The 25,011-nt window shown below is 41.3% G+C and overlaps 1 protein-coding gene across 6 annotated transcripts in view; it reads right to left on the minus strand.

The window, feature by feature from the left end:
• Nucleotides 1-25,011, minus strand: part of ARHGEF9 (Cdc42 guanine nucleotide exchange factor 9) — a 602,462-nt gene that overhangs the window by 65,907 nt on the left and 511,544 nt on the right. For all 6 annotated transcript variants that reach the window (XM_075323881.1, XM_075323882.1, XM_075323884.1 and 3 more), the window contains one exon: nucleotides 15,601-15,833. In XM_075323881.1, the coding sequence (XP_075179996.1) occupies nucleotides 15,601-15,833 (233 nt within the window). The remainder of the gene's footprint in view (nucleotides 1-15,600; nucleotides 15,834-25,011) is intronic.

The following is a 25,011-nucleotide window of genomic DNA, read 5'->3' on the forward strand; positions in this document are numbered from 1 at the left end:
CATACAGGTATGGCTAATTTCAGCTGTATATAACCAGTATGCCTATATTGATAACTCAAAATGGTGACAGATTCCCTTTAAGGGATCCTGTAACCCCCAAAATGACTTATAAACTAACTATACAGTAAGGGGCAGATAGAGATGAAAGAGGGCCTCTAAAAAGAAAACAAACAGAATTTGGGCCCTTTACAATCCTATAGCTTCACATAATACGCCCATTTATATCTGTGAGAGATGTTGCTTGCTGCTTTTGAGGTGGAAGGGAACGCCTTACTCCTTGGGCCCCTGGTCAGGTGGACAAGCTGCATCAATAGTATATCCATGAATACAGTTACATAGTTACATAGGTTGCAAAAATACCTAAGTCCATCTAGTTCAGCCTTCCTCCACCAAGTATACATATTGTCATTAAGTCACTTATAACGAACAATGTTGTGTGTACTGAGGAAATCATCCAGCCCTTTTTTAAAAGCTGTTATAGTATCTGCCATTACTACCTCTTGTGGTAGGGCATTCCACAGTCTGACTGCTCTGCTGTAAAGAATCATTTTATTTCCACTCGCGGTGTATGCCCCTCTGGTCCTTAGTATTGTCTTTGGAAGAAATAAGTCATGTGCCAGACCTTTATATTGACCAAACATGTATTTATACATATAAATGAGATCTCCTCTGAGACGTCTTTTTTCTAAGCTAAACAAATCTAACTTTTCCAACCTCTCATCATATGGGTGGCCTCCATTCCTTGTAGTAGTCTAGTTAGCCGCCTTTGAACTGACTCTATAGCGGGCCTTACACGCTGCTATCTCGCTAGCGAGATCACAAGCGATCGTACCCGCCCCCGTTGGTTGTGCGACAAGGGCAAATCGCTGACCGTGCCACACAACCTCGCTTACCCCCGTCACACAGACTTACCTGCCCTGCGATGTCACTCTGGCCGGCGAACCGCCTCCTTCCTAAGTGGGCGGGTCGTGCGGCGTCACAGCGACATCACACGGCAGGCGGCCAATAGAAGCGTAAACATCCCGCTCACCTCCTTCCTTCCGCATAGCCGGTGTGCTCCGCAGGACGCAGGTAGGAGATGTTCCTTGCTCCTGCGGTGTCACACACAGCAATGTGTGCTGCCGCAGGAACGACGAACAACATCGCTAACATCCTGAAAACGATTTTTTGTTTCAGGATGACCTCTCCACGGCAAACGATTTTGCCCTCTTTTGCGATCGTTTAAGATCGCTCTTCAGTGTTACACGCTGCGATATCGTTAATGACGCCGGATGCGCGTCACAAACACCGTGACCCCGACGATAATTCATTAACGATATCGTAGAGTGTAAAGCCCCCTTAACTTCTGAATGTCCTTCTTAAAATGTGGAGCGTAAAACTGGATCCCATATTCCAGATGTGGCCTTACAAGTGATTTATAGAGGGGTAACAATACGTTGGGATCACGGGATCTAATCTCTCTTTTTCTACACCCTAAAATCTTGTTTGTTTTTGTAGCAGTATTATAGGGAACTTTGGTGCAGTGCTAGTATGATTTTAATAGGGGCTGTTGCTAGTACAGTGTTTGAGAAAATAAGTTTTAATTCTCCTGCAAAAGAGGGGCCTTCGGTGCAATACAATACAACACCATATGATTTAAAGTATTGCATCCAAGTTACATGGATGATTCCATTGGAAAATCCAGACCTTGTCATACAGGATTTTCTCAAGACTACAAATAATCTATTCTACTAGTTCAAAACATATATAACTCGAACCCATAAAAAAGACCAAGACATGGATTAATCTACAACAATGGAAAAAAAGTATCAGAGATATTGAATATTGGTCAGCACTTATAGAATTAAAGGTGAAGAGCTATTAACCCCTTCAGCCCCGGGGCACTTTCCGTTTTTGCGTTTTTGTTTTTTGCTCCCATTCTTCCGAGAGCCGTAACTTTTTTATTTTTCCGTCAATCTTGCCATATGAGGGCTTGTTTTTTGCGGGACAAGTTGTACTTTTAAATGAAACCATAAGTTTTACCATATGGTGTACTGGAAAGCAGCAAAAAAATTCCAAGTGTGGAAAAATTGCAAAAAAAGTGTGATGGCACAATAGTTTTTGGGATCTTTTATTCACGGTGTTCACTATATGGTAAAACTGATGTGTGGGTATGATACCTGAGGTCGGTGCGAGTTTGTAGACACCAAACATGTATAGGTTTACTTGTATCTAAGGGGTTAAAAAAAATTCACAAGTTTGTCCAATAAAAGTGGCGCACGTTTTGCGCCATTTTTCGAAACACGTAGCGTTCTTATTTTTTGGGATCTATGGCTCAGTGACGGCTTATTTTTTGCGTCTCGAGCTGATGTTTCTAATGGTAGCATTTTTGCGCAGATGCTACGTTTTGATCGCCTGTTATTACATTTTGCGTAAAACTTGCGGCGACCAAAAAACGTAATTTTGGTGTTTGGAATTTTTTTGCCACTACGCCGTTTACCAATCAGATTAATTGATTTTATATTTTGATAGATCGGGCATTTCTGAACGCGGCGATACCAAATATGTGTGTATTTATTTATTTTTTAACCCTTTAATTTTCAATGGGGGGAAAGGGGGGTGATTTGAACTTTTAGGTTTTTTTTTTTTTTTTTAATTTTTTAAAACTTTTTTTTTACTTTTTTTATTTTATTTTACTAGTCCCCCTAGGGGGCTATAGCGATCAGCAATCTGATTGCTGATCGCTATCTGCTGATTACAGCTATACCGCTGTAAACAGCAGAAATAGTCACTTTCTTTCTTCCTCTGCTCCGTGCCGAGGAAGAATGAAAGTGAAACTTCGTAGCACCAGGCGTCATCACATGACCCTGTGCTACGATGGCAACCACCGAACGTCACGTGATCACTCACGTGACGTCCGGAGGGGGCGGCGGTAAGTAAAAAAGATGGCCGCGCGCATATAGATCTCGCTGCCAGACTTTGGCAGCGAGATCTAAGGGGTTAATGTTCCGGGTGGAATGCGATTCCACTCGGAACATGTAGGCACACATGTCAGCTGTTGAAAACAGCTGATATGTGTGCCGATCCACGCCGCCTGCCCGCGGCAGGGGGCGGGGCTTACCGGGACACGATCCATGACGGATATATCCGTCCATGGTCGTGAAGGGGTTAAATCAAATCTCTACAATGATAACAAGAGAACTAGAGTCTTCTGTTATTCTGCATGAAAGAAATTTGTAAAATACTTTGTCTGCTTCACTGCCCCAAAAATCCAACGTACAAGCCCTGATACATTACAGGGATTCCTTGCTCTACCTTGAGATGATCCTGAATCAAGACCAGAAGATTTTATTACTGCATTGAACAATGATACTTCTTGTTACTTTACGAAGAACCAACTGAAATCCGATATTCTATACAATAACTGGTTACTTTAAACATGCATTGGACTATAATAGAGTCTAAATTAACAATAAAATAGTAATATATATGTATATATATATATATATATATATATATATATATATATATATATATATATATATAGACACAGTATGTACTGTGTATATACACTGTATCTATATATAATGATATATATATATATATATATATATATATATATATATATATATAATGGAATTATTTTTTTAAATGCAGTTGATTGACTTGGAAGATCACCTCTGTTAGAAGTGTCTTATAACCATAGAGTAATTCCATCTTGTAAGGAACTCTCAACTATATCCAGCAGCAAGTTTCCAATATCCCAGCAGCCACAACTACAGGAATAAATAAGCAGTTTCCATTTAACTCTAGAGGTTCGAAGGAGTTCTCTCATCTTTTTAAATAGGTAAAATTGAAAAATTCTTGTAAAAATAACCATGTTTGCAATTTACCCTTCATTAAAAATCTTCTCTGTTCTTAAGAACAGAGGTATTTTTAATTTCATTCTTTACTGCTGATTGATTAAGTTCCCTACCATTTGTACAGTCTAACAGCAGAATCCGGTCTCCTAGGCCAGGAGCACTTTGCTTACAAGCTCTTTGCTGTAAAGCTTGGACTCGCTGCTCTGTAATGTGATGGTGCACCCCCACATTATGGGTGTCAGGTCCGAGCATTCGTAAATGAACAGTGTCCTGGAAAGTGGATTGGTTATCGTGGGCCAGATGAATGGCCACCAAGGTCTCCCGACCTGACCCTCTTAGACTTATCTTTGGGGTCAATTGAAGGCAATTGTCTATGCTGTGAAGATACAAGATGTGCAGCATCTGACACAACGGATACTGGGAGCCTGTGCTAGCATTTCTTCTGCGGTGTTGCTATCAGTGTGTCAAGAGTGGGAGAAGTGGGTTGCATTGACAATCCAACACAATGGGCAGCACTTTGAACACACAAGTGGTCATAAAATTGTAAATAATTAATGAACAAATAATGTTACGTTCAAACCAAGCACACCATTGTTTTTCTTGTGAAATTCTCAAAACGTTTGATGTGTTACATGATGTGGATTATTATTTACCAATATGTTAACACAATATAGCACTGGTAATTTAAAATATAACTTTTAATATTTATTATTAAAATGTAACAAAAGTGATACCCAATTAATACCACAAGGTGTTTAGCACTAGAAATAAATACAATTGTCCACCAGTCAGAGCCTATTCCTTCTCACTAGGGCCCTTAGACTATTATCACATGCACCCTATAATGCCATAAAAGACAACATTAAAGTGGCGTTGTGCAATGAGCAGGCAATCCTTCCTTTATCATTGCACTTATGCCCAAAGAGTATCACTCTTGTAAGGTGTCTATGTGTATTCAAGAGGTAAACAGATGACTATATCAGAAGTTCATACATTACCGACATTTGCATAAAAAAGTGAAGGAGGGAAGTAATTGGACATGATAAAGTGCTAAAGAGATAAATACAATCATTGATAGCGGTGGGATCTATGCTTACCAACTATCCCACCACATAACAATTAAACTGGTATTACCTTCCTGTTGATGGGAGGGGGGGAGGATTTTCACACACCACACATTACCCCAGGTAATAACCAGTATCACTCAACGTCCTCCTTCCCGACGCGTTTCCTCAATACCGATTCATCAGGGGAGTTGGAGGCTATAGTATCAGAGGCATGTTGAGCTGCTAATTGAAGATCAAGTGGTATCTTGAAAGATGTGGGACTTATATAACCTATCACGCCCACCCTATCAATCAATTACTACCGTCTAATCCTGCTGAATACAGGATTTCCGGTCCAGATGTTGGTGGAACACACGCTGTAAAAACCGGCGTGCGTGCCATGATTAGGGGGCGGTACATACCGTCTGTGCATACACTGAACAAAGAGTTCATGGTGTTTACTTCCGCGTTACGTGAGGGGGCGTTACTGTCGGCCATGTGACTGGTCACATGGTATTACATCGCCGTCACGTGACCGCATGCTCTGCTCACAGCGTTATGCTAAGCATTATATTGCTAGTCAACAGGGGACATGCCTTTCCATTAAACAATCACGCAGCATGACATCATTAGTTGCGTTCTATACTGACGTCGCCTGGCCACATATTCAGATTGTCAGATTGTCCACTCCAAATATAGCAATTTGCGAGGCTTTGTGGAAGCCATTTATAAGAAAAATGACAGTGTGGGGATAAATGGAGAGAAAATAAGTCTCACATTAAATGTTAAGGAATGGGAATTATCTAAAATGACGGAAATCACCGTCTGACCAACTGTTCCATCTAAGGAGCAGGATGTTTTATAGGTATTTTTGGCATTATCCAACAGGGACTGGTATAACAGAAGACTGAGAGAATGGGGCTGTAGGAGAGGGGGTTTGTTCCCAACAAAAGGACAATGATTTCGGGATCTGGCGGCATTAAGAAAAAAGTGTGCCTAAGGGTACTTTCACACATCCGGATTTTTGCTCTGCGGCACAATACGGCGTTCTGCAGAAAAACCGCAACCGGCTTTTGTAACGCCGATTGCGGTTTTTTTTTTGCATTGACTTACATTAGTGCCGCATTGTGCCGTAGGGGCTTGCGTTCGGTCCGGTTTTTGCCGCATGCGGCAGATTTAGCCGATGCGGCGGCCGGATCGAACGTACCCTGCAACGTTTTTTGCTCCGGCAAAAAACACCGCATCGCGCCGCATCCGGCCGCTGCGGCGCATTTTCAATGCATCCCTATGGAGGCCGGATGCGGCGCGATGCGGAAAAAACCGCATCCGGTCGCCGCATGCGGTATTTTCCACTGCGCATGCTCAGTAGCATGCCGCAACCGGAAAAAAACGGACCGGCCGCATGTAAAAACTTATGCAAAGGATGCGGTGTTTTCACCGCATCCGTTGCATAGTTTTCACAGCCGGATTGAGCCGCAGGGCTCAAACCGGATGTGTGAAAGTAGCCTAAATGTCCATCACTCCACACTAGAAACTCACCCTTCCTGACTGCGGAGGTTGGCACCCTAAACCGTCACGTTATGGCGCCCCCACTCCTTGTCGTCTCTCCCTAACTAGCCTTTTTTTCTTAATGCCGCCAGATTGCCTGCTCAAGTGGCACAACGCCACTTTAATGTTGCCTTTTATGGCATTATAGGGTGCATGTGATAATAGTCTAAGGGCCCTAGTGAGAAGGAATAGGCTCTGACTGGTGGACAATTTGTATTTATTTCTAGTGCTAAACACCTTGTGGTATTAATTGGGTGTCACTTTTGTTACATTTTAATAATAAATACTAAAAGTTATATTTTCATGTGTTACATGACCCTCTTCCCATTGGAAAAAATAAAGTTGGATCCAAAATCGCCAACTTCAAAATGGCCACCATGGTCACCACCCATCATCAAAAGTTTCCCCCCTGCCATATACTAATGAGCCACAAACAGGAAGTTGATATTACCAACCACTCCCATTTTATTTAGGTGTTTCCATATAAATGGCCCATCCTGTGTATATATACTGCTCAAAAAAAAGGGGAACACTAAAATACCATTTTGTTGTTTAAGTGTTCATTTTACTTTTTTCTACAATATATATATATATATATATATATATATATATATATACATATATATATATATATATATATATACACACACACACACATACACACACACACATACATACATACATACATACATACATATACATATATATATATGTATATATACACATATATATATATATATATATATATATATATATATATATATATATATATGCACAATATATCACAAAATACCCCACATAGTCATTAAACTGTTGTGGTGACTCTACTATATAGTGAGTAACGCACCTTTATAGGTCCATGTATGTTGGAAAACTATTGCAACAGAAATCTTTAATAAGATTAAATGAAGCAAGCAATTCTATATGTATGTCTATATATATATATATATATATATATATATATATATATATACATATACATACATACAGTACAGACCAAAAGTTTGGACACACCTCCTCATTCAAAGAGTTTTCTTTATTTTCAGGACTCTAAAAATTGTAGATTCACATTGAAGGCATCAAAACTATGAATTAAAACATGTAGAATGAAATACTTAAAAAAGTGTGAAACAACTGAAAATATGGCTTATATTCTATATATTCTATATTCTTCAAAGTACTTCATTACTACTTTGCACACTCTTGGTATTCTCTTGATGAGCTTCAAGAGGTAGTCACCGGAAATGGTTTTCCAACAGTTTTGAAGGAGTTCCCAGAGATGCTTAGCACATGTTGGCCCTTTTGCCTTCACTCTGCGGTCCAGCTCACCCCAACCCCAAACCATCTCGATTGGGTTCAGGTCTGGTGACTGTGGAGGCCAGGTCATCTGGTGTAGCACCCCATCACTCTCTTTCTTAGTCAAATAACCCTTACACAGCCTGGAGGTGTGTTTGGAGTCATTGTCCTGTTGAAAAATAAATTATAGTCCAACTAAACGCAAACCGGAAGGAATAGCACGCCGCTGCAAGACCCTGTGGTAGCCATGCTGGTTCTGTATGCCTTCAATTTTGAATAAATCCCCAACAGTGTTAGCAGCAAAGCACCCCCACACCGTCACACCTCCTCCTCCATGCTTTACGGTGGGAACCAGGCATGTAGAGTCCATCTGTTCACCTTTTCTACAAAGACACGTTGGTTGGATCCAAAGATCTCAAATTTGGACTCATCAGACCAAAGCACAGATTTCCACTGGTCTAATGTCCATTCTTTGTGTTCTTTAGCCCAAACAAGTCTCTTCTGTCTGTTGCCTGTCCTTAGCAGTGGTTTCCTAGCAGCTATTTTATCATGAAGGCCTGCTGCACAAAGTCTCCTCTTAAGGCCGGCTTCTCGCTTGCGATTTTCCCGCAGTAGTGCAATGCGAGAAATTCTCACATTGCACTCGGACTGATGTTAATCAATGAGTCAGCTCCCATCTGCTATTTTTTTCTCAGTCCAAATCGGACTGAGAAAAATATCGCAGCATGCTGCGTTTTGGAGAGTTTCTTGCAGGAGTCTCTTCAATGCAAGTCTATGGGTGCATACGGACCATCCTAGTGACATGCGTTTTTCACAATAGATTTCACGCATGTAGCAGAGCTCCTGTACATAACATTACATGAGTAGCAGCTGCTGAGGGTAAAAACTGATGCACACTGATGACTAGATAACTAAAATCGGTTGACTTTTTTTCCTGCTACACAGACCAATTTGACACGCATAAATGTGATTCCAGCGTAATAGTTGTTCTAGAGATGAGGTGTGTCCAAACTTTTGGTCTGTACTGTATATATACGGTATATATAAAGTATAATATAATATCATTTCTAATTAGTGTTTCATGTATAAGTAACATGAAATAGAATCTTTTGGTGGAAAAATTCCCTGTGATCCACATGGCAGAAGTAGCCTTAGCTGCCAATAATTGAGATATTTATAAACGGCAAACAGAAATGCAAGCTTTCTGTTATGATGGCTCAGCAATAGTAGCAGAAGGTACAATATAAGGACTAATTGAGAAGATTTGATCTTGGCTATTACGCTTCATTGTAAGATAGAAGATGCAATAAACACAAGACAAATCTTTCACATTGTATCGCTTATGTCTTGCCCTATAATAAAGAGAGACAAGGTATCTGCTATATTTGCAGGGAGAAGGGTAATCCATCTTCTCAAGGAAAGATACTGCAGTCAGGCAATCGATTTCCACCTTATGTATTCATTTTATTCCACTGGACATCAGAGCTTGTTAATTAGAAGCATGCATGAGGGCAGCTGCCACTGGTGTGTGATTAACTAGCATCAAGAGCCGACTCCTAACGAAAGGCAGAATATAGCTGAAAGCTCGGTGATCACTATGCAAACAGATATAATGGTTCTGGGTAATTCAAAGGAAATGATTCCTCGCACCCCGGTAAGGCATACGAAGTCTAATATAATTTAGAATGTGCACATGCCCGTGCTGCGTAGCTTTTCTTACTAACCCAGATAGGCTAAATGGACAGCAAACGGACATCAGTGTCTTGTATTTTTTACTAACATACTTAATTGAAAGGACGATTTCTGCTGAAAAAATGGACCAGAGTAAGAAATTGGTCAGCATCAAATACTGACATATGAATAGCGCTATACAATGTGTTGGTGTGTGGTCAGTGAAAAAAAAAATGGCTGCCCACAGACAAACTCTAATGTGCAAATAAGACTGAGCATTTTAAAGGGGTTTCCACTACTAGAACAACCCCTTCTGATTCAACATGATTGTCCCAGGTAACATAATAAAGACTATACTCCCCTGCTGTACCGGTGCCATTCCAGCGGTGCCGCGGCGTGTGTGGGGTTGTGAAGTAAGCCTCGTGTCCAATCAGTGCCAGCTTCTGTCTCCCCACCTTTGGACCAAACTATCAACAGGAAGCGAGCGTTGCAGCTGCGCTCACTTCCTGTTGATTAACTTGTTTGGTCTGTAGGCGGTGAGAAGAAAGCCAGTACTGATTGGACGTGAGGCGTACGTCACAACCCCACACAAGCCGCGGCACCGCTGGAATAGCACCGGTACAGGAGGGGAGTATAGCCTTTATTATTTTACCTGAGGAAACATGTTGAATCAGAAGATGTGGTCCTAGTAGTGGACAACTCTTTTAGGCTATGTGTCCACGTTGCTTTTTACCTGCTTTTTACCTGCTTTTTCAACTGCAGCGTTTAATGCCAAAATGGATGTGTTCTGCTTTTCAAGAATAGTCTATGGGAATTTGGGATTTCTTGTGAGCACTATGCTGTTCAAAAAGGTGCCTTTTTGTAGCAGAAATTTGGGCAAAAACTCTGCTTTTCAAAGAAGCAACATGTCAATTGTTTTTGCCATTTGCGTTTTGAACTGCAAAGCTGAGTTTTTGCCCAAATTTCTGCCACAAAAAGGCACCTTTTTGAACAGCATAGTGCGCACAAGAAATCCCAAATTCCCATAGACTATTCTTGAAAAGCAGAACACATCCATTTTGGCATTAAACGCTGCAGTTGAAAAAGCAGCAAAAAAGCAGGTAAAAAGCAACGTGGACACATAGCCTAAACGCTGCAGTTGAAAAAGCAGGTAAAAAGCAGGTAAAAAGCAACGTGGACACATAGCCTTAAGGCTTCATTCACATGTCTGAATCTCAAGGACATGAGATAGCACATGTATACATTATGGTCGCCTCTCACATGGCCAGGTTTTTTGAAGACCAATTCAAGTGTATGGTTCCATGAAAAAAGAAACAGACATCACACTAATGTAATCCATGTTGCTGCCCCTTTCACATTGAAGAATAGCTAGGAAAAGCTTGAAAACTCTCCATGAGTTGGTTTTTTTTTTTCATAAAAGCAAAGCAAGAGACGCAAATATGAGTTACAAGTGAAAAGGTTTTGGTACAAATATGAAAAACACAGAAAAAAGGGGAGAATATATAAAAAACGTAACAGTCAGAGCAGATTGACACTGCATATTTACATGCAGAGAAAAGGCAACATAAAAAAAACATCATTTGCATATAGAAACATGGCCTTAGGCCTAATTTCTTCACCGTATTCACACAGCTAGATTTTGGAAAGCATTGTATATCAGTATTTGTAAGCGCAAAAAGCGGGACAAAAGTGAAGGTGTTTGTAGAATTTTTTTTTCTATTAGTCCCACTCCTAGTTTTGGCTCACAAACACTGATAGAAAATGGGAACGCGGCCATACACAGTTTTGTTTTTTTACATTTTTTCCTTTTTTTTCATACTCACACAAAATTACCATAGCAGAAAAAACAGCACTGCAAAAAAGTTGAAACTAGTGATATCCAAAGAAAACGTGCAAAGGAGTCTATTTATGTATTTGCTTATATCTGAGCAAATCTAAATGAGCCATCGTCAGACCATTCTGGTGGCGGCTTTTAGTGGTCCGATTTTAATCATAGTTTTGGATCAAATTTTCCTCAGTAGTGTGTTAGTTTTTACCATTAGCGTTTCAATAATGATTTTCTCATAAAAACTAAAATGTATAAATTAAAAAGCTTAAGAAAAAAAGAAGAAAAGAAGCAGCTTTGAGCATCGGCAGGGAATCCGGAATCTATCCAAAAACCAGAGGTGAGCTGAAGATCTCTCTATTTTTATCCTTAAATTAAAAAGCTTCTCCCAAATTACAATGCCAACCACATACACCACACATTACATCCGTGTACGGTCAATGATTTTTCACAGACCCTTAAGGCCGCTTTACACGCTACGACATCGGTAGCTATAGCTAGCGATGTCGTGCGCGATAGCACCTGCCCCCGTCGTATGTGCGATATGTGGTGATCGTTGCCGTAGCGAACATTATCGCTACAGCAGCGTCACATGCACATACCTGCTCTGTGACCTCGCTCTGGCCGGCGAACGGCCTCCTTTCTAAGGGGGCGGTTTGTGCGGCATCACAGCGACGTCAGACGGCAGCCGTCTAATAGAAGCGGAGGGGCGGAGATGAGCGGGACGTAACATCCCGCCCACCTCCTTCCTTCCGCATTGCCGGTGGAGGCAGGTAAGGAGATGTTCATCGCTCCTGCGGGGTCACACACAGCAATATGTGGTGCCGAAGAAAACAATTTTTTGTTTCAGGACAACCTCTCCGCGGCAAACGATTTTGACCGCTTTTGCGATCGTTTAAGGTCGCCCATAAGTGTCACACCGTTAATGACACCGGATGTGTGTCACAAACAATGTGACCCCGACGGTAATTCATTAACAATATCGTAGTGTGTAAAGCCCGCTATAGACTTTTATGAGCAATTCTAATCTGTGACTTGGATCAAAAATAGATATATTCTATGTTTTTTGGCAGATACATAGCCTACAAACCCAAATACTTGGACAGGTGAATAGCCCCATAGTTTATAATATAGGTATTTGCTCTATTCATTAAAAATATAGAACATGTACATGAAAAATGCACGTGTGAATAAGGGCTTAGGAATAAATGGATTGAGTACTGAATATGCCTATTTCCAATTATTTTTCTCCATCTGTTGGAAGAAAGCCTGGACACCGCCATACATATTTGATGGTCATCCATCCAATCAGCTGGCTCAACCAACAATAATCTAATGTGTAGAGTCTGCTAAAGTAGTATAACTTGTTGATCTGTTTTGTGATGGCTTTGAAACATATGTTAACTGATATTCTCAGTATATGTGAAGTCACATGCCAGGCCAAGCAGATCTCAGCTTGTAAATAAACTACTCACAGACAGTTAGGGATATTTGGCTTTAGGGTGAACGTTATGGAACATGTAAAAACTTCACTCTACAGTGATATTTTATCATGAAAGTAGAGCATTTAAGTAGAAGCATGTAATGGTGATTTCCACATGTCATGTCATTGTCCTAATAACTTGTCATGTGGCCTTGAGCATCAATTACAGCTTGACAACATCTCCTGCTGTTCACAAGTCATGTTACTGTCTGCAGACACATGGCGTCCCACTCTTCTTGAAGGGCAGCCCTCAGCTCATTGAGGTTCTGGGGTACAGAGTTAGCCTCTAAATGGCAACTCAGCTGATCCCATACGTTTCCTACCCCAGTCTCCAGCAGCCGTTCCCTAATGATGCAACCTCAATGAGCTGGAGCATTGTCATCCATGAAGATGAAATTAGGCCCATGTTGTTTATGTTATTCAAGTAGTCAGGGCTTGTCACTGTACCATTCACACATTGTAGGGCCATTCTGTATTGACTAGACACCCCTGCCCACACTGTAACACCACCATCACCAAAAGCTCATCTGGTGAGAACAGTGGCTGATAAATAGCGCTTTCCTTGACGTCTTCAATATTGTTGGCGGCCACCATTTCTTCTCACCAAGAATAGACTTTCATCAGTGAACAAAACTGAGGCCCTCTGGTCCCTCATCTAACAAGATGATGACGTCTATGCCTGGTGGAGGGGTCAGGTATCCTTGCAGGTCATCTAGCATGCAGACCACGCTGATGTAGACGGTTTTGAATCATCTGACATGACACTTGGGTGTCTCTCACCTTCCTTAAATGTGCCTGGAATTGTGTGGCATTTATCATTTGGTTCTGAAAGGCATTGTTCACAATTAAACAGTCATCTGTATGGGATTTGGCCAAAGGATGTCCACTTCTATGCCTTTCTGTGACTTCCCATTCTCTCTGTATCTATTTTACAACTTGCTGATGACACTCTGACACTCTAACCTCAGTGGCCACTTTCGTCTCAGAACATCCTGCTTGAAGCCTCGCAATGGCAAGGTATTGTTGATCAATTGTTAGGCGTCGTCTTGGTCTCATCATGATGTCAAAATGTGAACATCATGATGAGAACTGTTTATCTACTAATTCTAATTGAACCCCAAAATGTATTATGCTATTCATAGATCATTTTGCCACTAAACTCCTTATTAGAGAACAGCAAGTTGTGTAAAAAGTACTAAAACATTGAACAGTTGGACATGTGCATTCATAAGTTTAGAGAAGGTCACATTAAGTTCACCTGAAAGGTTACAGGGCATTTTAGGATCATCTGGAAATCTCACCCGAAATCCCTAACTTTTTAATAGTATTTTATTCTGTCACCGTACTATTTTAGACTAAGGAGAAAATATTCTTCAGGAGCTATATTAATTAAAGGCCCCGATACACACCATACACATTAGATGAAAGTCAGCCAATCTAGGCAACCATCTGATATGTATGGGCCACTCCAACCTTCCACTGACAGACGATCTATTTGCTATCAGGGGAGGTAAGTCACTGCAGTGGTGTTTGGCAGCAGCTCTCTCCTCTTTTCCTAAAAAAAACCATGAGCTCTTGACCACGACAAGCTCTCATGTGTATGGGGCTGTCGGTATAGGTAGCAGACAGGTCAAGTGACATGAATGCTGTGCCTACTACTATCTCAAGTGTGTGGCCTAGGTTAAGAAATACATATTTAATTTCGCAACATAAAATCCAAAATGGGGAATGTAATAAGGCCCTTGTGCCTGTTTTCTGTCTTCGAAAATTTTAAAATGTCACACTCCATTTTTGTACAAAATGTGCAACTTATTATTTTACAATGGTCTTGTTGCTTAGGTAGTAAAATTAGAAGTTTTAATTTATGAATTGTGACTCTTTAAAAGGTAACGACAATTTCGGCACTACTGAAACAAGTCTAAAAACATAAGAATCAGCTTTTGACATGTAAGACATTTTATATTCCAAGATGCGCCAAATTTAGCAAACATTGTTGCAAATAAAGGCAAAGCAACCAAAAAACACAAAACTGACTTAAAAATACACTTAATGATACATTTCCTCATAATTTTTTTTTACCATTGTCCAATAAATCGACTTCCATCTTTCACTTTACATTTTTGTTAAAATTGGTAAAAGAAAAAAGAGCCTATGTTGTTGACACTGCTAACTTTGAGATTGCTCCAAAGCCTAGGAACTTTTTAATTTCCAATTGACAAAATCCTTTACATATTTAGAACCTGTAAAAGGTGGAAGAACTCCTCTAAAGGGGACTTTACACGCTACGACATTGCTAATGCGAAGTCGTTGGGGTCACGGAATTTGTGACGCACATCCGGCCGCATTAGCGATGTCTTTGCGTGTGACACCGATGAGCGATTTTGCATCGTCGCAAAAATGTGCAAAATCACTCATCGGTGACATGGGGGTCCATTCTCAAATATCGTTACTGCAGCAGTAACGAAGTTGTTCCTCGTTCCTGCGGCAGCACACATCGCTGTGTGTGACACCGCAGGAACGAGGAAGCTCTCCTTACCTGCCGCCGGCCCCAATGCGGAAGGAAGGGGGTGGGCGGGATGTTACGTCCCGCTCATCTCCGCCCCTCCGCTTCTATTGGGCAGCGGTTCAGTGACGCTACTGTGACGTCGCTGTGACACTGAACGAACCGCCCCCTTAGAAAGGAGGCGGTTTGCCAGTCACAGTGACGTCGCTAGGCAGGTAAGTATGTGTGACAGGTCTGGGCGATGTTGTGCGACACGGGCAGCGATTTGCCCGTGTCGCACAACCGATGGGGGCGGGAACGCACGCTAGCGATATCGGTACCGATATCGCAGCGTGTAAAGCGGCCTTAAGGATATTAAACAGAGGTAGTCTGCTATGGAGTAATACCTGTGGTCCTGTGCTGTGTATTTCAGAAGTTCAGCCAGCTGAAGTGGGTACTTGCAGATCTTCTGCACTGGAGTCAGAAGGAACCCATCGATAGCAATGTCAATCATTTGCTGCAGTAGTCGGCACGCTTCAAAGAAATGCTGGTACCTGCCGTCCTTCATCAGCTTGGAGAGCTCCATGCAGGCATCCAAGTGATTATTGCAGTACTCTGAGTAAATCCAGAACCCATCTTGCTGTGGGAATAAAATAAAAATTAAATAAATAAGAAAGTGCAAACAAGAAGTTGAGAAAAATTGGGTCAAGAAGAATAAGTGAAATCATTACAAACAATTAACAAGGAAGAACATTACAAAATAAAGGTCCTACAGTAAGTCTGCGTGAAACAAGAGTCATCTTCATTACATCAGGGGCCTGATTCTTTAAAACTGGGGTTGTGCATACCAGTCTTAATTATTAAAATATGCATAATTCAGTAAGAGGTGTTCCTTCTGCTTCGGTTGGAAATGTTACTATTGCTCTGTTGTACATTTTTGCTGTAATTGGGAAAACTGGCTGGGAGTGGTGTAAAAGTGCCAATAGTTGCCAAAACAGTTGCAGAAAAATATTTTGGACATTTCAAAGTGTCGTATATTAGAATTTTGATTTAAACATCTAAATACTGCTCATCTTTTCATGTAATCCTCGCTTCTATTTTTATTTTCAGATACCTATATATTAAAAGAAAAATTCACCCCTGCAGTCTGTCTTTCCAATAGATATGGGTATTTTTGATGGTTTATTACTAGATTCAAACAGGAAACACAAGGAGATGAAGAATGGGTATGATTGCCACGCTGCCGAAGTCAGAGAAACATCCAGAAGTAGGTCAATAGGGATTTATTTCTACGCATTTCAGAGAGAACCCTCTCCTTCCTCAGGAAAATCACATATAGGTATATGCGATTTTCCTGAGGAAGGACAGGGTTGTCTCTGAAACGTGTAGAAATAAATCTCTATTGACCTACTCCTGGATGTTTCTCTGACTACGGCAGTGTGGCAATCATATCCATTTTTCTTCTCCTGGTGTTTGCTCTTACATTCGTGGGGCTGCTGCAACCGTCAGTTTGGTCATTTCCAGTTGGTTGTGACTCACACAACCTGCCAAGTTGAGCATTTCCAACATTTTATTAAACCATCTTTCTCGGATAAAACCCCAGATTGTGCTTTCTATCCTCCAGCTCACTGCATCTGGATTCAAACAGGGCCATACTGAAAATGCACGCCCAGGCATAAAGAGTTAGGGCGGCGTCACACGGGACGATAGATCATGCGATCGCATAAGCGATCGCACCCACCCCCGTCGTTTGTGCGTCACGGGCAATTTGTTGCCCGTGGGGCACAAAGTCGTTTACACCCGGCACATGTACTTACCGCCTGAACGACCTCGCTGTGGGCGGCGAACATGCTCTTCCTGAAGGGGGAGGGATGCTCGGCGTCACAGTGACGTCAAACAGTGGCCGCTCAATAGAAGCGGAGGAGCGGAGATGAGCGGGACATAACATCCCGCCCACCTCCTTCCGCATTGTCATCGTTCCTGGGGTGTCACACGGAGTGATGTGTGCTTTGCCTCGGGAATGACAAACAACTGGCGCGCAGAAGGAGGAACGACTTTATGAAAATGAACGACGTGTCAACGAGCAACGATAAGGTATTTTTGCTCGTTCACAGTCGTTCGTAGCTGTCACACGCTACGATATCTCTAACGATGCCGGATGTCCGTCACAGAATCCGTGACCCCTACGACATATTGCCCGATATATCGTAGCGTGTGACGTCACCCTTATTCTCAGGTTGCGTCTTGAGCAGCACACAGCTCTGCAGTCTCCTTACTTCCTGGTTGCTGGGGAGGCAAGCTCTCCTCCTTGCGTGAGAGTTCTGGTAAGTTTCCTTATGCTCTGCTTATCATGCAACTGTGACACATTAATGGTTTTTCAGTGCTTGTTCTGAAGTCTACACTTTTATAATTATATATAAAGATAATGTCATTTGAAGAAGCAGCAATAATTAGGAAAACTGCTCTGGATAATGCTAATGCTGGGGACTGATGACTTTGCAGGACTAATAGCAGCTCAAGAGTCGGCAGAAAGCGAGAAGGAGGTGAGAAGTCAATTGCTGTATAGAAATCAATTTCCTGGAGAGAGAATGGTATCTCAGGAGTTAACTCCTCAGCTTCGAATGCAACTATTGTACATCCTGGAGCAGACTCTGCTGGTTGGCCTCCTTGAAGACAAGCTACACATTATGCAATATAAAAGAATTTATAGCAAAAGAATAGCAGCAGATAGATAAAGCAAGTCAATTGCAAACTTGCTTATTTTCATACTGTCTAAATAAATACATTTAATAACAAAAGGAAACCCATTTAAAGGTTGTGGGTCAATTGTACATTTAATTTGGATTATTAAAATGCTTTTTTTCCCTTTTTTTTGCAAGTTAATCAATTGCTATAAGTAACCAAGGAGACCCCCCCTCCTCTGGCTTTTGGGGCAGTGGCCTATTGCCAAATGATCAATTTGCGTTTGTTAAAATTTTTACCCTGATTTCACTCAGTGTTTTTTAAAGGGAACAGACATACATATCTGTTGTGAATACATTTGAATTAGATTCCAGATTGGGGGCTCCCTCTTGTGGTCAGTGCTGGCAATGCAGTTGACTTGCTGAATGGGAACTAGCCAGCTGACAAGGATTGGCAATCAGGACATTCGGATTGGGCCAATATAACTGAGCAGTGTTCTCTTGTTCCTGGCCAGTGCTCAATGTATCGCCTGTGTGCTAAGGACATTCTGAAACCAGCCCTTTTCTCTGTGTCTACCAGAACTCCTCTCAGATAGGTTGGTCTTTGCACCTCTACTTATGGTTTTCACTTTCTTGTTATTTTTGCCTGTGTGGAGTTCTTGGTGGAGTTGGATCATTCCCTGCTGGGAGTATCTGTGTACCTTGCGCCATGTTCTGCTATGTATTGTGTTTTGTCATGCTTGGTACAAAATTCAGTTCCTCTATATCAGTGTTTTTCTTGGATCCCAGTAACACCAGAGTGCTAATATAGTGGGGCAGAGCCTGTGTAGGCTCAGTATTTTTCCTTATCAGGCGTGCTGGTATTTACTAGGGTTTTTACAGCTGCATTCAGTGCTCTTTCCTATCCTCTCCTATGCAGATAGTTTGGGCCTCATCTTTGCTGAATCTGTTCTCTAGCTACGTATTGTGTTTTCTTATATCACCGTAGCCTTTACATGTGGGGGGCTATCTATATCTTTGGGGACTACTCCGAGGCAGATTAACTTTTCTAATATTTCTCTCTAAGAATATTTAGTTCTCTGGCTGTGTTGAGGCGACCAGGTCATCGTAGGCACGCCCCATGGCTACTTCTAGTTGTGTGTCAGTATTAGGTCTGCAGTCCGTTAAGGTTCTAGCGACTCTGGTTACTTTTTGGGTTTCTGAGCTTTTGTCCTTTTTCTGATCCTCCTCAGTCACTGAATCATAACACATGTCCCCATGTCTCCAACTCCTTAATGGTTCATTACAATTATATAAAAATCCAGAGATTAAGACTATACAAATTCACATGTTCACCTTCACATCACAGACAATAATAAAATACAAAAATTAATCCACAATAAAAAATAAATGCTTTTTTAACAAGTTGAACACTGCTGTCCTTCCTAGAAAGTGAATTCTGATAAATTGGATGCAAATTGATAACAAAACAAGTTATTTTTTAAATTAGTATGCAAATGGATGGGATTTGTCTTGTTATGGCCATTATTATTTTAATTGCAATGTGTGAAATAGCAAGTAATTACTTTGCCAAGGACAAATGAAAAATAGAAAGTTAGTAAATTGTAGCACTAATATAATCTTTACACACATCCAATTACATTTAACATGTAGGCCATGTACATGCACGTGGAGTAGCAAGGTCACATGTTCACACGTCTGTCCTTCAAAGTATAGAAAACTTCAATCATCTAGACAAATAAATGGGAATAGGAGAAGCAAAGGGTCACTAGCTAATAGCAAAAAAGCTGAGTTTTCCAATGATATTACGGAGAATGATCCATCTCTCCCCCATCGGCTAATACCTCATAATGAGGCACATTGATTAAATGCAAATGCTTTGACCTGTCCGGTCCCTATATGCCTGTATCTTCTGGCAGCATATGCAACCTGTCTAATCAAAATGAAAAATGAGGCATAATAAGCCCTCATTAAGAACTTACGGCCTTTTTCTCATTTTAGACCTTTTTTACTTATTGCCTACACCTGCCTCAAACACCTTGATGATGTCTTTTATGTCTGCTCATAACTACCGAATAGGGAAAAAGAAACATCTTGGCCCTGATTCATCATAGTCTTTGCTCTAATGTTGATTATTACAATTGCACCATATTTTTTATATAAAGATGTTGTCCACTACTTAGAGTCTCAATCCTTATATTTCCTCTATGTATACCGTATTTTTCGGACTATAAGACGCACTTTTTTCCCCCCAAATGTTAGGGGAAAGTGGGGGGTGCGTCTTATAGTCTGTATGTGGCTGCGGGGAATGAGGGTGCTGCGGTGGAGCAGGTCATCGGGAGCATGAGCAGGCTGTAGCAGCCTGCCGTAACCACGTGAGCCTGTTCATTTCATATGCATGCCCATCATCCTGCCCATCATTGATCAGCGCTGAAGTCGGCGCTGACAGGTGGGCAGGATGATGGGCAGGGGGTGCGTGCATAATTAACAGCCAGCCTGCGTGATCACCCCTGGCAACTACAGCCTGGAGTGATCATGTGTAGCTATATTCACTGCTCCCCGTGCATCATCATCAGCGCAGGGCACAGTGAATAAGTATACTCATCTGTCACCATTGTCTACAGCATCGCGATCTCCTCCTGTCTGCCGGCCAGCTGATCTGTGTAAAGAACGGTGGGCACAGCGATAAAGTCATCGCTGTGCGCACTGCTAGTCTCCACACAGGTCAGCTGACAGACAGACAGGAGGGCGAACGATGCTGCAGACAACGGTGACTGCTCCCCACTCCAGCGGCGCTGCTGCCGGCACTGACAGGAGGAGGAGCAATGCTGCATGGAGCGAGGAAAGGTGAGTATAAACGTTAATTTTTTTGTGTGCTACAGGATACAGGCCATATAGCAGGATGCGGCCATATATCAGGATGGATGAGGGTATACAGCACGATGGATGGGAGTATATAGCAGGATGGATGGGGGTATATAGCAGGATGGATAGGGGTATATAGCAGGATGGATAGGGGTATATAGCAGGATAAGAGCATATACCAGGATGGCGCTATGTAGCAGGATGTGGGCTATACCATGATGGCGGTATATAGCAGGATGGGAATATATACCATGATGGCGGTATATAGCAGGATGGGAATATATACCAGGATGGGGTACATATATACAAGGATGGGGATCATATACAAGGCAGGAGGATCATTACCAGGATGGGGTACCTTAGTAGAGAATTTGGGGACATTACCCCCATAACAGTGTCAGCAGCTGATCCTCGACCCATAACAGTGTGTCATGACTACATTTTTTGCTTAAAATGTTATTTTCCTATTTTCCTCCTCTAAAACCAGGGTGCATCTTATGGTCTGGTGCGTCTTATAGTCCGAAAAATATGGTACTTCCCTCCGGTGCCGGTGCCATTCCAGTGGTGTTGGCAATGGCTCTCCTAGGGCTCATGTGACATTGTTATGTCACAGGATCCCTGCGGACAATCAGCACCAACTTCACTCTCCCCTCTTTTGGCCAAATCAGTCACCCGGTTGAAGTGAGAAATCAACCGCAGCTGGAACAGCGCTGACACCGGAGGGGAGTACATCTGTTATTATTTTACTGGGGAAAAACATAGGGATTGAGAACGGGTAGTACGAGTAGAGGAAAACACCCTCAATTTGCACCTTTTGGTAAGCTAACTTTGTTGGTTTTTAGTTGGTTTAGTATTTTTTTTCTTTTTTGAGACTGTGGCTGTGGTTTTCCTTAAACAGATGTTTTAGCCAAACTCATTACCAGAGATTTATCAAAATGTTGCAAAATTACTTTAGCGGAGTAATCTGACTAATTCTATTTTTGCTTAGTTTAAAGGGAACCTGTCAGGTCCTGTATGCACCCAAAACTAAGAGCAGGTATAGGTGCATATTGCTATAATAAAGTATTTCTAAAGATCCTTTGTGATATGCTAATGAGGCCAGGGATTAGTCGCAAGGGTGTTAGTTCCCTTGGCTAGTAGGCCCCCTTAGTATGTAAGCCTGCCCCTGTGGGCGTACTAACATGCTAATGAATGCGCAGTGTCAGAGGCATGGTCGGGCTCAACTCTGCTACCACTGCTGATTTTCGGCTCAGTGCATGTGATTAGAACTTCCCCGGACTTCCAGTCATGTGCAATACACCAGTTTGAAATCATGACATGTACATTCAGTTTCATAGTACGCATGACCAGAAGTCCAAGACTTCTGATCATGCGCACTGAGCTGAAATCCAGCGTCGGGTAGCAGAGGTGAGAGGAGAGAGTGACCATGCTTCTGATGCTGTGCATTCATTAGCATGTTAGCACACCCACAGGGGAGTAGCTGCACAACAGAGCAGAAAGTCCAGCACTAAAGACCTAAGAAAACTAAGTCTTTGGCTGGAGGACTTTCTTTAGATTTCTTAGACGTAAGAATTGGCATTATTGATGGGGATGTTATAAGATCGGTGCATGGAAAAATCACATCCACCAATTCTCTTCTTCATTTTGGTGGTGCAAATCCATGGGACACCAAAAAAGCGGGCCTTTTAGCCAAATCTTACATCTAAAGCGAATCAACAATGATAATGACTTGTTTTTAAAACAAGCTGATGAATTAAAAACTAGATTCCTCCAACGGGGCTATCCACCCCAATTGTTGGATGTGGCTCTTGCAAAGGCTATCTTCCCTGTCACTACACATCCCATAGTCTCCAATCCAAATAAAGCCACTAAAAGATTCACCTTTAATTTTAAATATAGTCCCCCGAATAGTGATATTCGTTCTGCCAATTAAAAACATTGGCATATTTTACAACAGGATAAAGATTTGAAAGACAGACTGAATAAATCTTTGATTACTAATCATAGATGTAAAAATGTTGGCGATATTTTGACCTGTAATAGGTAATTTCAGCTAGACTAAACTTCTATTCAGCCAATCTGAATGTATTCTATATGCTGTATTTATCTGACTATAAGATGCACTTTTTAATAAGAAAATGTCTTGTTTAAATTTATGTGTGCCTTATAGTCAGCAGTTAGTAAAATCGGAAGTGCGAGGCTTCATTGACTGCACCATAACCACTTAGGGACTGGGTGATTTTTCGTTTTCGTTTTTTCCTCCACTTATTCTAAGAGCCATAACTTTATTTTTCAGTCGATATAGCCACGTGAGGCCTTGTTTTTTTGCAGGACGAGTTATATATTTGAATGACACCATTCATTTTATTATATGATATAATGATAACTGAGGAAAAAAATCCAAGCGTGGCAAAATAGCAAAAAAAGGGAAATTCTGCATTTTTTTTTTCATTATTATCTACAGCATTCATTTTACCAGAAAAATGACTTGATAGTATCATTCTCCAGGTAAATGCGATTACGTAGATACCAAACATGTGTAGCTTTTCTTTTAATTTAAGTGGTGAAAAAAAATCTGAAATTTTGAAAAAAAGCCCAAAACTTTGCTTGTGTTTTAAAGAGCCGTAACGTTTTAATTTTTGGGATATAGAGCTATATTAAGGCTTGTTTTTTTGCCACGAGCTAATGCTTTTACTCACATTATTTTTTGTTATATATTATCTTTTGATTGTCTGCTAATACAGTTTTTCTTTAGTTGCGTGCCCGAAAAAATGCAATTCTGTTGTTTTGATTTTTTTCTCGTTACGCTATTTACCTATCGGATTAATTTATTTAATATTTTCAGACTTTTACAAACGCAGCAATACCAAATATGTGTATTTTTTTTTTTTAACTCTCAATTTTTTATGTACTAAGGGTGGATGTTAACTTTTTCAACTTTTTTCATAGTGTTTAAAAACTCTTTTTGTACATTTTACTGTATTTAATTGTCACCTTTAAGGACTTGAAACTGCAATGGTCTAATCACTTGTTCTATAAACAGCAACGCCACAGCATTGCTGTATATGGAAGAAATCACAGTCTCCTATTAACTCCAGCCTGTTATTCAGTCAGCAGACCTTGATCAACAGCTCTCAACACAATATAATGCCCCCATAGCACAGTCCCCCCACAGATTATGATGTTCCCATACAGCCCCCTCAAAAAGCTTTTCATGTGGCACTAAAGTTAGCCTGGTTTAACCTAAAAAAATAAATAAAAAATGGTGTGGGGTTCCCCCTATTTTTGATAACCAGCAAAAGTAAAGCAGACAGCTGGAGGCTGGTATTATCAGGCTGAGAAGGTTCATGGTAATTGGGCCCTTCACTGCCTAAAAACACCAACTCACAGCTGCCCCAGAAGTAGCACTTCACATTAGATGCACTAATTATGAAGCTTCACCGCAACTCTTCTTGATTACCCTGATGCTTTGACAATTGGGGTAATAGTAGTTGGGGTTCATGTCAGCTCTATAGTATCAGCTGGCATCAAGCCCTGGTGTTAGTAATGTAGAGGTGTCTACCAGACACCCCCTTTACTAACCCAGTAAGCAAAAAGAAAAAAAAAACACAAAAATTGCTTATTTGAAAAACACTCTTGACCTTTTCTCTGGTTCACCAATTTATTTAAAAACAAAAGACATTCAGGTCCAACGTAGTCCAGGGAAGCTGGCATACTCCAGGGAATCCGAAGTAGTCCATGTTCCAGAAGTCAAAGCTTATCAGTGTTCGGGGACTCCCGGAGCACAGCATGAGCTGGGACTGGCTGTTGCTCAAAGTCTATGGAGCCTCATTATGAATGAGGCTTCAAAGCCTTTGATCTACGTAATCGAGGAAAGTTGTGGGAAGTGCTGGGGTACATAAGACCTGGGAACTTAGCTTTCTAAAAATCTGATAAACATGGGACAGTCTCTTGTTTTTGCTTTTCTCTTTTTATGTTCGTTAGATTTCCATTCCCTGGACTCTGCCGGAATCTGTGGACTACAGCAGACCTGCGTGGCTTTTTTTAAAAAATAAAATGGTGAATCAGGGAAATTGTTGGGGAGTCTTTTTTAAAATAAAATATTTCTGTGTGTGTTTTTTGTTTTTTACTTACTGGGTTAGTACTGGAGGTGTCTGATAGATTTATGCCGAGGACACTACACAGTTGACATCAACTCCAACTAACATTACCCCAATTGCCAATCCATCAGGGCAATCGGGATGAGCTGAGGGGAAGTACTAGAATTGGATC

The sequence above is a fragment of the Anomaloglossus baeobatrachus genome, chromosome 9 (assembly GCF_048569485.1).
Source record: "Anomaloglossus baeobatrachus isolate aAnoBae1 chromosome 9, aAnoBae1.hap1, whole genome shotgun sequence".
Classification (NCBI taxonomy): Eukaryota; Metazoa; Chordata; class Amphibia; order Anura; family Aromobatidae; genus Anomaloglossus; species Anomaloglossus baeobatrachus.